The following is a 16,713-nucleotide window of genomic DNA, read 5'->3' on the forward strand; positions in this document are numbered from 1 at the left end:
GTGCCGCCAATGGGAATAGTTTCAGTTCCCGCTGAACTACGCCAATAGGTTAAGATGATCTGTGACCCCCTAGGTATCAATCACGTGTCAACCATGTGATATGCAAAGCAGGCAGGCGGAAAGTCAGAAACCAAAAAAAAAAATGTGAAAAAAAATTGTGCTGAAGCAGGGACACACCTACACACTGCTGCCGACACACTAGTGTGTCCCGACACACAGTTTGGAAAGCACTGCCCTACAGCATATGTCTCCATCATATAGGTTCATCGGTAATCACAGTGTTTCCACATTCCAGTCTCATAGACCCATCCATCAAACAACGCGCAACTTGAAAAAAATACTTGCTCATAAATCTCGATTCACAAACCTCCAAGAATTATTGCCTACAGGGGTGTATCTGTCCTCCTCGCTACTCAAGCGTCATACCAAAGGAGTGTTCACATCACCACTGCTCATTACCCATTGGTTTACCATATGAGAAACCTCTCCCCATATGGGCGTGGCCCAAGGTGTGTATGGCAATAGACCAAAACACAAATAGTGCATAGGTGTCAAAGCATATTGTATCCGTTCTACTCCATGACCGTACCTAATTAAAGTTCACCTAGTCTGTGAACTAAGATCCCTAATCTGCGCTATATCGGTCCAAATCATTCATCACCATGAGTGTATCAATACTTTAGTGTGAAAACACACCACTCACCCACATAACACTAAATTCGTAATCCACAAAGGCGTTTCCATGCTCTTCTCTGCTCCAGTGCTATGTTAGAGGAGTGTACACATCACAATTCATCATCTCCTATTGGTTAAACCAGTTAAACCTTTCCTGGTGTGGGCTACCCCAGCGTTATGTTAGAGGAATGTACCCGTCACAACTAATCATCTCCTATTGGTTACACCAACGAAACCTCTCACAGTGTGGGCGTGGTAAGGAATGTGCATGATACCAGACTAAAGTAAATAGTATACTGGTATCAAATCATATCATGACCGTTCTCCTCAGTAAATGATCTTAAAGGGACAGTCTAGGCCAAAATAAACTTTCATGATTCAGATAGAGCATGTAATTTTAAACAATTTTCCAATTTACTTTTATCACCAATTTTGCTTTGTTCTCTTGGTATTCTTAGTTGAAAGCTTAACCTAGGAGGTTCATATGCTAATTTCTTAGACCTTGAAGGCCACCTCTTTTCAGAATGCATTTTAACAGTTTTTCACCACTAGAGGGTGTTAGTTCATGTATTTCATATAGATAACACTGTGTTCGTGCACGTGAAGTTATCTGGGAGCGGGCACTGATTGGCTAAAATGCAAGTCTGTCAAAAGAACTGAAATAAAGGGGCAGTTTGCAGAGGCTTAGATACAAGATAATCACAGAGGTTAAAAGTATATTAATATAACTGTGTTGGTTATGCAAAACTGGGGAATGGATAATAAAGGGATTATCTATCTTTTAAAACAATAAAAATTCTGGTGTAGACTGTCCCTTTAACTAAGATTGTACCTACAAGAAACACCACTTGGATGTTAACCTAGATTCTTCACCTCCGCAGCTTACTTTCACTGTGTATGCGTCCATAATCTAATGTGAAACATCACCGTAATAGTATAAAAATTGAAAAACTTAAACTTTATCCCAAGCAACAACAAGTTAGAATATTCATCCTATAAAATAATGTATCCAATAATTTACAAAACTGATAAATAAAATAATATATGAAAATATATAAAAAATATATGAAAATTAATATATTAAGATATTCGGCCTACTGGTTAATTTTCGTGGCCATACGCCAAGCACTACCCCCCATTGCAGCCAATAACTTCCAATCATCATATATACTGTGCCCAACCAAAGCTAGGCAATGGGTCTTGGAGGTTTGTGAATTGAGATTTATGAGCAAGCGTTTTTTTCATGTTGTGCGGTGTTTGATGGATGTGTCTATGAGACTGGAATGTGGAAACACTGTGATTACCGATGATCCTAAATGATGGATACATATGCTGTAGGGTATACGGAACCAGGGGTGTGTGTGCCTGATACACCAATGGGATGATTATGAGTGACGTGTATGTCAACATGCTCTAAATAAATGTGATTGGAGCAGCCATAGGGGTGTTGTATCCCTTTCTGTCCCCTATTGGTTGGTCGCAGTGGCTGCATTTACTTGGTTTAATATTAATAACTATAACAGTTTCTTTACGTGCTTTTCATGACCGATCACTACTGGGGTGATACACTATGCACTATGCACATTAGGTATATTATTGCACTAGTAACAGTTTGTATGAATTGTTGTTATATTTTATTAACAATATTTGTTATCCTATCAGGACACTATGGCCTAGATTTAGAGTTTGGCGTTAGCCGTGAAAACCAGCGTTAGAGGCTAACGCTGGTTTTAGGCTACCGCCGGTATTTGGAGTCACTCAAAATAGGGTCTAACGCTCACTTTTCAGCCGCGACTTTTCCATACCGCAGATCCCCTTAAGTAAATTGCATATCCTATCTTTTCAATGGGATTTCTCTAACTCCGGTATTTAGAGTCGTTTCTGAAGTGAGCGTTAGACATCTAACGACAAAACTCCAGCCGCAGGAAAAAAGTCAGTAGTTAAGAGCTTTCTGGGCTAACGCCGGTTTCTAAAGCTCTTAACTACTGTGCCCTAAAGTACACTAACACCCATAAACTACCTATGTACCCCTAAACCGAGGTCCCCCCACATCGCCGACACTCTAAAAAATTTTTTAACCCCTAATCTGCCGACCGCCACCTACGTTATCCTTATGTACCCCTAATCTGCTGCCCCTAACACCGCCGACCCCTGTATTATATTTATTAACCCCTAATCTGCCCCCCTCAACGTCGCCTCCACCTGCCTACACTTATTAACCCCTAATCTGCCGACCGCAAAGCGCAGCCACCTACGTTATCCTTATGTACCCCTAATCTGCTGCCCCTAACACCGCCGACACCTATATTATATTTATTAACCCCTAATCTGCCCCCCACAACGTCGCCTCCACCTGCCTACACTTATTAACCCCTAATCTGCCGACCGGACCTGAGCGCTACTATAATAAAGTTATTAACCCCTAATCCGCCTCACTAACCCTATAATAAATAGTATTAACCCCTAATCTGCCCTCCCTAACATCGCCGACACCTAACTTCAATTATTAACCCCTAATCTGCCGACCGAATCTCGCCGCTATTCTAATAAATGTATTAACCCCTAAAGCTAAGTCTAACCCTAACACTAACACCCCCCTAAATTAAATATAATTTACATCTAACGAAATTAATTAACTCTTATTAAATAAATTATTCCTATTTAAAGCTAAATACTTACCTGTAAAATAAATCCTAATATAGCTACAATATAAATTATAATTATATTAGAGCTATTTTAGGATTTATATTTATTTTACAGGTAACTTTGTATTTATTTTAACCAGGTACAATAGCTATTAAATAGTTAAGAACTATTTAATAGCTAAAATAGTTAAAATAATTACAAATTTACCTGTAAAAGAAATCCTAACCTAAGTTACAAATAAACCTAACACTACACTATCAATAAATTAATTAAATACAATTGCTACAAATAAATACAATTAAATAAACTACCTAAAGTACAAAAAATAAAAAAGAACTAAGTTACAAAAAATAAAAAAATATTTACAAACATAAGAAAAATATTACAACAATTTTAAACTAATTACACCTACTCTAAGCCCCCTAATAAAATAACAAAGCCCCCCAAAATAAAAAAATGCCCTACCCTATTCTAAATTACTAAAGTTCAAAGCTCTTTTACCTTACCAGCCCTGAACAGGGCCCTTTGCGGGGCATGCCCCAAGAAATTCAGCTCTTTTGCCTGTAAAAAAAAACATACAATACCCCCCCCAACATTACAACCCACCACCCACATACCTCTAATCTAACCCAAACCCCCCTTAAATAAACCTAACACTAAGCCCCTGAAGATCATCCTACCTTGTCTTCACCATACCAGGTTCACAGATCGGTCCAGAAGAGCTCCTCCGATGTCCTGATCCAAGCCCAAGCGGGGGGCTGAAGAGGTCCATGGTCCGGCTGAAGTCTTCATCCAAGCGGGCCAGAAGAGGTCTTCCATCCGATTGAAGTCTTCATCCAAGCGGCATCCACCCGGAGCGAAGCGGCAGCATCCTGAAGACCTCCACCGCGGAACATCCATCCTGGCCGACGACTGAACGACGAATGACGGTTCCTTTAAATGACGTCATCCAAGATGGCGTCCCTCGAATTCCGATTGGCTGATAGGATTCTATCAGCCAATCGGAATTAAGGTAGGAATATTCTGATTGGCTGATGGAATCAGCCAATCAGAATCAAGTTCAATCCGATTGGCTGATCCAATCAGCCAATCAGATTGAGCTCGCATTCTATTGGCTGTTCCGATCAGCCAATAGAATGCAAGCTCAATCTGATTGGCTTATGTACCCCTAATCTGCTGCCCCTAACACCGCCGACCCCTGTATTATATTTATTAACCCCTAATCTGCCCCCCTCAACGTCGCCTCCACCTGCCTACACTTATTAACCCCTAATCTGCCGACCGCAAAGCGCCGCCACCTACGTTATCCTTATGTACCCCTAATCTGCTGCCCCTAACACCGCCGACCCCTATATTATATTTATTAACCCCTAATCTGCCCCCCACAACGTCGCCTCCACCTGCCTACACTTATTAACCCCTAATCTGCCGACCGGACCTGAGCGCTACTATAATAAAGTTATTAACCCCTAATCCGCCTCACTAACCCTATAATAAATAGTATTAAACCCTAATCTGCCCTCCCTAACATCGCCGACACCTAACTTCAATTATTAACCCCTAATCTGCCGACCGAATCTCGCCGCTATTCTAATAAATGTATTAACCCCTAAAGCTAAGTCTAACCCTAACACTAACACCCCCCTAAGTTAAATATAATTTACATCTAACGAAATTAATTAACTCTTATTAAATAAATTATTCCTATTTAAAGCTAAATACTTACCTGTAAAATAAATCCTAATATAGCTACAATATAAATTATAATTATATTAGAGCTATTTTAGAATTTATATTTATTTTACAGGTAACTTTGTATTTATTTTAACCAGGTACAATAGCTATTAAATAGTTAAGAACTATTTAATAGCTAAAATAGTTAAAATAATTACAAATTTACCTGTAAAAGAAATCCTAACCTAAGTTACAAATAAACCTAACACTAGACTATCAATAAATTAATTAAATAAACTACCTACAATTACCTACAATTAACCTAACACTACACTATCAATAAATTAATTAAATACAATTGCTACAAATAAATGCAATTAAATAAACTACCTAAAGTACAAAAAATAAAAAAGAACTAAGTTACAAAAAATAAAAAAATATTTACAAACATAAGAAAAATATTACAACAATTTTAAACTAATTACACCTACTCTAAGCCCCCTAATAAAATAACAAAGCCCCCCAAAATAAAAAAAATGCCCTACCCTATTCTAAATTACTAAAGTTCAAAGCTCTTTTACCTTACCAGCCCTGAACAGGGCCCTTTGCGGGGCATGCCCCAAGAAATTCAGCTCTTTTGCCTGTAAAAAAAAACATACAATACCCCCCCAACATTACAACCCACCACCCACATACCCCTAATCTAACCCAAACCCCCCTTAAATAAACCTAACACTAAGCCCCTGAAGATCATCCTACCTTGTCTTCACCATACCAGGTTCACCGATCGGTCCAGAAGAGCTCCTCCGATGTCCTGATCCAAGCCCAAGCGGGGGGCTGAAGAGGTCCATGATCCGGCTGAAGTCTTCATCCAAGCGGGCCAGAAGAGGTCTTCCATCCGATTGAAGTCTTCATCCAAGCGGCATCCATCCGGAGCGAAGCGGCAGCATCCTGAAGACCTCCACCGCGGAACATCCATCCTGGCCGACGACTGAACGACGAATGACGGTTCCTTTAAATGACGTCATCCAAGATGGCGTCCCTCGAATTCCGATTGGCTGATAGGATTCTATCAGCCAATCGGAATTAAGGTAGGAATATTCTGATTGGCTGATGGAATCAGCCAATCAGAATCAAGTTCAATCCGATTGGCTGATCCGATCAGCCAATCAGATTGAGCTCGCATTCTATTGGCTGTTCCGATCAGCCAATAGAATGCGAGCTCAATCTGATTGGCTGAATTCGAGGGACGCCATCTTGGATGACGTCATTTAAAGGAACCGTCATTCGTCGTTCAGTCGTCGGCCAGGATGGATGTTCCGCAGTGGAGGTCTTCAGGATGCTGCCGCTTCGCTCCGGATGGATGCCGCTTGGATGAAGACTTCAATCGGATGGAAGACCTCTTCTGGCCCGCTTGGATGAAGACTTCAGCCGGATCATGGACCTCTTCAGCCCCCCGCTTGGGCTTGGATCAGGACATCGGAGGAGCTCTTCTGGACCGATCGGTGAACCTGGTATGGTGAAGACAAGGTAGGATGATCTTCAGGGGCTTAGTGTTAGGTTTATTTAAGGGGGGTTTGGGTTAGATTAGGGGTATGTGGGTGGTGGGTTGTAATGTTGGGGGGGTATTGTATGTTTTTTTTTACAGGCAAAAGAGCTGAATTTCTTGGGGCATGCCCCGCAAAGGGCCCTCTTTAGGGCTGGTAAGGTAAAAGAGCTTTGAACTTTAGTAATTTAGAATAGGGTAGGGCATTTTTTTATTTTGGGGGGCTTTGTTATTTTATTAGGGGGCTTAGAGTAGGTGTAATTAGTTTAAAATTGTTGTAATATTTTTCTTATGTTTGTAAATATTTTTTTATTTTTTGTAACTTAGTTCTTTTTTATTTTTTGTACTTTAGGTAGTTTATTTAATTGTATTTATTTGTAGCAATTGTATTTAATTAATTTATTGATAGTGTAGTGTTAGGTTAATTGTAGGTAATTTTTGGTAGTTTATTTAATTAATTTATTGATAGTCTAGTGTTAGGTTTATTTGTAACTTAGGTTAGGATTTCTTTTACAGGTAAATTTGTAATTATTTTAACTATTTTAGCTATTAAATAGTTCTTAACTATTTAATAGCTATTGTACCTAGTTAAAATAAATACAAAGTTACCTGTAAAATAAATATAAATCCTAAAATAGCTCTAATATAATTATCATTTATATTGTAGCTATATTAGGGGTTAATAAGTGTAGGTAGGTGGAGGCGACGTTGTGGGGGGCAGATTAGGGGTTAATAAATATAATATAGGGGTCGGCAATGTTAGGGCAGCAGATTAGGGGTACATAGGGATAATGTAAGTAGCGGCGGTTTACGGAGCGGCAGATTAAGGGTTAATAATAATATGCTGGGATCAGCGATAGAGGGGGCGGCAGATTAGGGGTTAATAAGTGTAAGGTTAGGGGTGTTTAGACTCGGGGTACATGTTAGAGTGTTAAGTGCAGACGTAGGAAGGGTTACCGCATAGCAAACAATGGGGCTGCGTTAGGAGCTGAACGCGGCTTTTTTGCAGGTGTTTGGTTTTTTTCTCAGCTCAAACAGCCCCATTGTTTCCTATGGGGGAATCGTGCACGAGCACGTTTTTGAGGCTGGCCGTGTCCGTAAGCAACTCTGGTATCGAGAGTTGAAGCTGCGTTAAAAGTGCTCTACGCTCCTTTTTTGGAGCCTAACGCAGCCTTTATGTGGACTCTCGATACCAGAGTTATTTTTATGGTGCGGCCAGAAAAAAGCTGGCGTTAGTTTTTCGGGTCGTTACCGACAAAACTCCAAATCTAGGCCAATGTGTTTGCACACGGACAGCCGGGATTGGCTGTAATAAGGGGGAGGGTTCTAATGTCCTTTAAAAGTTTGTTTTCTACACGAGTTGCTTGTCAGAGGAAGGGACTGTGTTTTGTCCCGAAACATCACAAATTAAAAGTTTGTTTGTCACAGACGGCTAAGGACCAGCGAGTGCTTATTTCTAAAATATACTAGAATGTTTGATAGCACCCTGGCGAATGTTGATTGGTGGTGAGAGTGCATACACCTGAACTGCTTACATATATCCATGAAAAGGCAAGGATATGTTGTTCCTCTAGGGCTATAGGGACCTCATTAGTGCTTAGACTGTTACTTCTGTGAGGGTAAACAGGGGCACCGAGAGATTGGAAAGGAAAAGTGAAAGTGGAGAAAAGTATAACGTTAAGAAAGAGTGGGGGGGGAAGGAGTGAAGAGAGAGGAGAGTGTAAAGAGAAGATATGGCCTGAGAGAAAAGGGATGGGGTAAAAAGAGATATTGAAGAGAGGAGAAGGTGGAGAAAATAAATGAGAGATAATTATAAAAAAAAATTCCATGTATTCTATGACCTTGCTTTAATGTCAGCACTCTCTGCTTTCTCTCAGTTCAACTAATTCCTTTTTCTATCCAGCTGTTGTCTTCTCCAGAACCCACATTAATGTTGCTAACTGCTATGCTCTTATTTTTGTTGATGTATTTCTGTATGTAGCATTATTTAATTTATGGTATAAAACAAAAACAATATAAAAAATGTACTGCACAATAAGGTGTTTCACATTGGCTTAACATATGCAAAGAGGAGTGGGTTAGTTGGTGTGGTGTGGTGTGGACAGGTAGTTTGTTGGATCAGAAGTGACGAGTAACATTTTTGGCTGGCTAGTAGTTTAGTGCTTGAAATTTTGAGCCATATGAATAAAAAGATTATGGGGCATATTTACCAATGTACGAGCTGACATGATACAATGTAGCGTATCATGTCCGCTGCAAATCGATAAATGCAGACAGCATACGCTTTCAGCATTTATCATTGCACCAGTGTGAACTGCTGGTGCAATGCCACCGCCTGCAGATTCGTGGCCAATCGGCCTCTAGCAGGGGGTTTCAATCATCCCGATCGTATTCGATCGGATTGATTTCTGTCTGCGGCCTCAGAGCAGGTGGACAAGTTATGGAGCAGCAGTCTTTAGAAACAAGGGGCATCAAGCTCCATACGGAGCTTGATAAATATGCCCCTATGAGTGGAACGCTATTATTTGCACGTAAGCGATATCAGGTTTTTGCTGCTGTTTGCTTGCAAGTTAAATTCTGCTCGTATTACAAGTTGAAAGTAAATGCAAACTCATGAGCTAGAATTATTACCGCAAATTCAGAGCTCTGGTTAACTGTTATGCATGAATAAAAAGTGTCACAAACAAAAATTACATTATTAAGTATGGTTACACTCATAAAAACACTATCTAATAAAAATGATTTAATTAAAGATTAAGGATTTAAAGATATGAGGTCTCAGGTGTTAGAAAAAATATGACTGCAAAGGGCTTTAACATAGAGATACATACAAATATGTTTGTGTATATGTATATATATATATATATATATATATATATATATATATATATATATATAGAGAGAGAGAGAGAGAGAGAGAGAGAGAGAGAGAGATTGAGATTGACTGAGAGAGATTGAGAGAGATTTATAATTATCTCTGGTAATTCTTCTTTACCATGGACTTGCAATACTAGATTGTGCTCTGTTCTTAGCATTATTTCAAGTTTTCTCCCTTTTATGCTGCTTCAGAATACAGTCAACTTAGATTTCCACTTACTCATTTATGAATTCATAATGAGGTTTAGAAATGCTCACTTGTTATTATTGATAGACAACCTGAGAGTGAAATCAGTCTCATTCTGGATTTGAGAAATTAGGATCAACAGCTACAATTCTTAGTAGAGTTGAAACATAGTAACATAGTGGATAAGATGAGGTTGAAAAAAGACAGAAGTCCATCGAGTTCAATCTATACAAATCTAATATACTTATAAAAAAGCTCCAGTTGATCTTAAATTAATCCCATTAAAAAGGTACCCATTTAACACAAGCAATCATATCCCTGGATTCTGTGTCTAACCAGAAATGTATACTAACCATTTTTAAATGTATCTAAGGTATTAGCATTCACTACCTCTTTTGGTAATGAGTTCCACAATTTTATTGCTCTCACAGTGAAAAAACGTTTTAGTTGCAGGAGATTCAATCTCCTTTCCTCCAGCCTTAAATTCACAAACAAGTTTATTGGAATAAACAAAGATTCTACCATCTCTGTATATGGGCCTTGAATATATTTATATAAAGTAATCATGTCATTTCTCAATCACCTTTTTTCTACAGAAAACAGACCCTGTTTGGTTAATCTGGTTCTCCATTCCCCTTATTAGCTTTGTGGCCCTTCTCTGAACTTTTTCTAGGTCTGCAATGTATTTTTGAGATCTGTCCCCAGAACTGCGCTCCATACTCAAGGTGAGGTCTTATCAGGGATTTATAAAGTGACAGAATTATGCTTTCCTCCCTTGCACCAATGCCTCTTTTAATACATGCTAGTATCTTATTAGCCTTAGAAGCCGCTGCCCTGCATTGTGCGCCCATCTTTAGCTTGTTATCTATTACTACTCCCAAATCCCTTTCCTCCTCTGTTTGCCTAAATTTAAATAATAGATAGCCTGCTTATTTTTACTTCCAAAATGTAGAACCTTGCATTTTCCCATATAAAAACTCATTTTCCATTTACCTGCCAAACATTAGTCCCTTGCTAAACACTCATAGATTCCAACTTGTGAAGTGGAAGCCACTGTGCTTACTGGAGTGGGTGTACTACAGTATATTTGTTGATTAGTGAGAATAGCTTGTGGGGAGCGACATTGGCAAGGGCTTTGTAAGCCAGGGTAAGATATTTGAATTTAATTCTGCTGTGAATGGGGAATCAGTGAATGAATTGGGAGCCAATGGTATCCTGGTAGGCCAACCCAGCCTTGTTTATATGCATTACACCCAAATAAGCCCCAGATGTTACCCTTTGTTGGTCGGATTAATGTTATGCTTCATATTTACCTTCAGTCTTGATGTAATTGTTATTGTTACTTTCTGGTGTATCACAATTTTCATATCATTATCAGTTCAAATTTAGGATTTAGTGAATTTGTCACATTGTTTCACATGGGGTTTTTTATTTCACTTTTATGAGCCAAATTACAATTGGTGCTCTATTTTCTTTTTCGGTCGCTTGCCAACTGCGTTAAAAAAATTATTGTGGCTGCATTACAAGTTAAAAGTAAAAAGTGAGCGAGGGAAGGGCCGATGTGTGCTAACTCCAGGACTTCCTGATATTGTGACTGCGCTAACTTCTCTATTGGGTATGCTGAAAAAAAATGCTATTAGTTATTGCTCGTGCACTAACCCGATACTGCGGTAGACTAAATGCACTAAAACTGAAGGTGTTAAAGAAAACTTTACATGCCTATGTTCTTCATATAGAAGAAAATGTTCTTTTTATATATATAGGGGTGATGAAGGGGTGAGATCCCCGAAACGTCACATATTGTTTGTGTGCCAATAGAGCACTATTTTCACTAAATCCAGTGAGTGCATGCTGATTATGGATTTATAATTCCGCTTGCCTGCACCCTGGTAGCTGATTTGTGTGTGTATGTATATATATATATATAATTTTTTTTAAAAAATAAAAAGAACAGGGATTTCAAGTATTTCTCTTTAAAAACACCTAAAAAAAGGCATTTGACTATATATATATATATATATATATATATATATATATATATATATATATATACATTTGTACATACTTATATAAAAAAAACACACACACACACACACATTAGAGATTTCCAATAATAGCCAGGGTGGATTTGATTTAAATCAAATTCATTAAATCATGATTTAAATCACAATTTATATAATTTGTTAGTAAGACAAATTTAAATCAATTTTAATCATGGTTTTCATTTTTAGAATAATAACTTTTCAGATTATTTATTATATCAGACCATTACTGATTTGGTTATATATCATTAGATATGCATAGATAGATCATTGAAATTAATTAAATTATTGGAAGGTGAACTGTCTCCAGTTTAATAGGTTAATCATTCATTATTGATTAACTTTTCAGCTGTACTTTATTGGAAGGAGAAAAATAATGATTAACTTAATAATAACAATTTAAATAGTTTTTTTTTTTAACTAAAGACAAATAACCATTGCCGTAATAATAAGAATTTAAATAGTTTTATTTAACTAAAACAATAACATTATATATCATTTTTAATGCTTTCTCCTCCCTCTTCAAGAAAAATAACTTTTACCTTAATAATTACCATTACCTTAATAATAACAATTTAAATAGTTTTATTTAACTAAAACAATAACATTATATTTCATTTTTAATCCTTGCCCCTCTCTCCTTACACTAAGGTCCTTGTCCAAGCAATCATCCATTTATTGTGCTTCTAAAAACTTAGTATGAGTTGATCTGTGTACATAGATCTGCAGTGGAGCAATGGTATTAAAATGACAGTAAAGTCAAGATTAAACTCTCATGAATTAGAAAGAACATGCAATTTAAAAAAAAACAAAAAAAAACAATTTACTTCTTTTATCTAATTTGCTTTGTTTTCTGGGTATGCATTGTTGAAAAGCATACAAAGATAGGCTCAGAAGCTAGCTGCTTAACACTGTCTTACCCAATGTGTTCAGCTAGGCCTCAGCAGAATATTTCTCTCTTCATAAAAGGGAGAAGTAAATCTGAAATCTAAAAATTGTATGCTCTATCTGAAACCCAAGAGTTTTCTTGATTATGGTCTATTTCTCAATAGACATGTAAAGAAGAGCCATGTTATTTCTGCTGATGCAAACCCACAGTTTTGAGAACTACAAAACCAAAAATATGTGATAGTATCTTCAAGATAGAAAATTTGCCCAAAATAATCTGACTGAAACATCTGGTAGAGCATGACATTGTGCATGGATTAAAGGAATTAATTTACCAATCAGTGATTTTTTTCAAGCATTGGACAATTTAAATAATGTTTGACTATATATAATATTAGTATGTATGCTTGTAGTACAATTTTTAATTTATTTGTTTTGTTTTTTGTGTATTTATTCATGTCCACTGTGTTTTCTTATCTTTATTTTCAGGCCAATTGTTCTGTTGCACTGTGCCTGCTTTCAATATGTTGATAGTTATTAATGAAAGAGTCCAAACTCGCAAATTAAATAGAATTCTGTCTAGCCTTTTTATAATCAAACAGCGAAAACACTGCTGTGCAAAATACAGTATATGCAGAGTCCTTGAATTTGCTAAATTTGATTAAAGATTTTTAAAAATATTTTTTTAAATATTCTAAATTTTCTGTGTGCTGTTTAAAAAAAAAAAAAAAAAAGTTTATAAAAGATATGTTTTTAGTATATTGGAGAAATAGTACATTTTCCAAACTCAAATTTTTCCCCCTTCTTTCAAAATCACTCCAGGCAATCGTCATTATCTGGTGCTTACAGCCCGCGTACATCCTGGTGAAAGTAATTCAAGTTGGGTAATGAAGGGAACCCTTGAGTTTTTGACAAGCAGTGACCCAGTTGCTGAAATCCTGAGGGAAATGTTTGTGTTCAAGATCATCCCAATGCTTAACCCAGATGGGGTCATCAATGGAAAGTAAGAAAATACTGCAGATTTTATTTCAACTTCTAGTTAGTATTTATTTACTTAATACCTTTTTTTGCTTATTTATATGTAATTACAGTTTTGTGGATGTATTAAGCTGTTTACACTTTTTTTTTTTGCATTACTACATTCTTAACCCTTTTATGCCGTTAGGTCATTCCATGTCATTTTAACAGCACTGAGCTTTAACCTTATGGGCTCCATGTACTAAGCCGTCAATTCATCCGTCATTTTAGACGCGGATAAACTCGCCGTTACTCGCCGCGGGCGAAATGGTGTCCGCTGTCACTATGTACTAATAATCCCCCAATAAATAGACAAGTCTAGCCCGCCGCGAGCAGTGGCGGATTATTGATAAATTTGACGTCTCGCTCGCCGCGACTAAGCTGATGTACTTTTAACTTTCAGTTGAATTGTCTGGCCAATTATTAACACGTGACATGCAAGGTGTCACGAACATCATAGTAGTCGCGGGAATAGAATTTTGCTCCTATAAAAGTTCAACTTATCTAAACAACTTTATTATTGTTCTAAATTTTTTGAAGAGTGATAACAGAGCGTTATTTTTGTAATATTTATTTACAATTTGGATATGGCTTCATCTGGATCTGATAATATATAAATATTAATATAAAAATAATTATAAAGATTGACAACTATACAATACAAATTTAAAATATAGATTACTCTTTAATTACAGTCGACAAATTTGGCGCAATTTATGTACATGGAAATGAGAGACAAATTAGACGCCAGTTATGCTGTACAATGCTGATATTACTGCCTTTTATATATGTCTAGACTGGCGTCTAGATTGACTTTCCTATTGTTTTGTACCTTGCCCGCCACCTAAAAGGTGGCGAGGCAAAAATAACGAGGTGGGAGCGGAAATTGTAGCGAGCGGACAAATAGATTTTTTAGTACATTCGTTTTTGGCGAGTTGGTGGTCAAATGTGTCTAATTACAGTGAAAAATGGAGAGGTATCGAGGTTTGGCGGATAAGTACGCTCGCAATTTTAAATATGCGAGTTTGAACATAGTTGACGACTTTGTACATATCAGTTTGCGAGTTTTGACGCGAGATTTGTTGCGGGTAGCTCGCTGACTGCTTAGTACATGGAGCCCTATATGGCGTCCTGCAGCTTCCCCATTTGACGCAATCAAGAATTGGCCTGGGGGTGTTCCTAGCAGCGTAGATAGTCCCCCATGATCCAATCCCAGCCTTGAAATGCTGTGATCACATTGAGAATTGCATGATTTCATTTTCACTGCAAGTGTTTACATCATAGCTTCGTTCCAATGTGAAACCTATTGTGCAGGCATAAAGTGGTTAAAAAAGTTATTTTTTTTCTAAAGTTTGTTTTGATTTTGAAACTAGAAGAAAATGCATATTTGTGCACAACTATTTACTTCCTTGTATGGAAGAGTCCCACAGCTCTATTTGGTGGACAGCGACATGCCCAAAAGAATAAAAACTAAAAACAAATAACAAACTGTCACACATTATAAAATGTTCTCATTTAAATGCAACAAGGAAAAACAATAAAGAAGGCATATTCCATACTGCACGTGCTCCGTTTATCATATGAACTATGGACAAGGTTTCCAGCTAGGGAACCCGACCATCCACATTCTCGTAAAGTTGGTAGCAAACAAATCTTGTCAGCTGCCCGGATTTTTTATGGAGACATCAAGTGCTCGTCCAATGCGGCTCTGCCTGTCAATCACCCAGAAAAATTAGTTTAGGGTGATTTAACTCTACCACCTCTGCTGTGGCAGAAAGGTAAGGAAGTTGCGGTCTTATGGCAGCCTCTTGTTAACTTACAGTTAGCAGGTTTATATGAGTGAACCTGTGCTGCAATGTCTTGAAAGCTGCCCCTTCAGCTTGATAAATGACACAAAGGTACAAAGAGAACGTATATGGGGAGTTTGCTTTTATAGATACAAGTTAAACAATAATAGTATATAATGTAGAGCAGTGTTTTTAAACTAGTGTGCCGTGAGAGATCCTCAGGTGTGCCGCGGCAGACTGAGCACAGTGTGACATATTTTTTCAATTTTGCTTGTTTTGATGTGACAGGCTCATCAGGCAGACAGGCAGGCATCATTTACAACCATGACATATTGACATTCATTCACAGACAATCATTATGATGTATAATATATGCTGTATTAGGCTACAATGTGTGATTTTGTAAAATTTTGGGATGGTGGTGTGCCGCAGGATTTTTTAATGTAAAAAAGTGTGCCACAGCAAAAAAAATGTTGAAAATCACTGATGTAGAGTACCCATTATAAATGTAAGACTTTACTTTTGTTGATCAGTCTGTAAGAGAAAGTTAGATCTTTTAGCATAACCTTCTCGAAACACAATCAGCCTTGCATTATTTTATACATCTTGAATTTAGGCTATTAATTAAACAAATATAAGACTGAGTATTTCTCTCTCCATAAACATCAATAATAGATTATGTATAATGATATGAGCCTTGTGCCCAAGGAAGAAACATTTTAAGTGTTCCTTTCCCAGATGCATCACATTAAAAAAAAAAGCTTCAGCAATGTAAAAAAAAGACATCATATTACCCAGGGTAGTGCTATAAAACAGCACATGTTCGCTGGTTCAACATGAATTTTTGAAATATGTTACATCATGCAAAGCAGAAAATTGTTTTTATTTTATGCATGATTGCAATTATCTAACAAATTGGAATTGATGAGGATGGAGATGTCTAAGTAATGAGATTATGGCCTAGATTTTTCATTGGTGCCAACTGTTAGCACTCATCAGTTCTTACTGAACTGATTTGTAAGGATTTATATTTTTCGAATATAAATATGGTCGAGAATGCATTTTGCTTCAGGTTCTCTCAGGTACAGAGCAGGTACTCAGTTCTCTCAGGTACCGAGCTCCTGACAGTCAAAAGGGAGGTTTGTATGCAGAAATACCTTTAAACACACAGGAATAAGCATATGAGTTAAGAACATCTGTGCTTGATATTGATTTTACTTGTGGTTCAACAGCTATAACTGGATACTGGAAAATCTATTTAAAAAAACAATATTTTTTAGCTGTTTCTATCTATTTTCTGCTTTCCAGATTCAACTAAAAATAATGTAAGAACCATGTGAGCATTTTGCAATAAAAAATAAATAGAAATAATTG

The 16,713-nt window shown here is 37.2% G+C and overlaps 1 protein-coding gene and 1 long non-coding RNA gene across 3 annotated transcripts in view; one reads left to right on the forward strand and one right to left on the reverse strand.

Annotated features, from left to right (window-relative positions):
• The window catches only part of LOC128663352 (uncharacterized), a 41,366-nt gene extending 40,541 nt beyond the window's left edge, over window positions 1–825 (reverse strand). The window contains exon 1 of one of the 2 annotated variants that reach the window (XR_008402853.1): window positions 704–825. This is a non-coding gene — a long non-coding RNA (uncharacterized LOC128663352). Of the gene's footprint in view, window positions 1–367; window positions 442–703 lie in introns of those variants that run through there. The other variant, XR_008402852.1, reaches the window with a different exon arrangement.
• AGBL1 (AGBL carboxypeptidase 1) overlaps window positions 1–16,713 on the forward strand; it is a 1,247,389-nt gene that overhangs the window by 512,350 nt on the left and 718,326 nt on the right. The window contains exon 18 of the mRNA XM_053717645.1: window positions 13,358–13,538. Within this exon, the coding sequence (XP_053573620.1) occupies window positions 13,358–13,538 (181 nt within the window). The remainder of the gene's footprint in view (window positions 1–13,357; window positions 13,539–16,713) is intronic.

The sequence above is a fragment of the Bombina bombina genome, chromosome 6, assembly GCF_027579735.1.
Source record: "Bombina bombina isolate aBomBom1 chromosome 6, aBomBom1.pri, whole genome shotgun sequence".
Classification (NCBI taxonomy): Eukaryota; Metazoa; Chordata; class Amphibia; order Anura; family Bombinatoridae; genus Bombina; species Bombina bombina.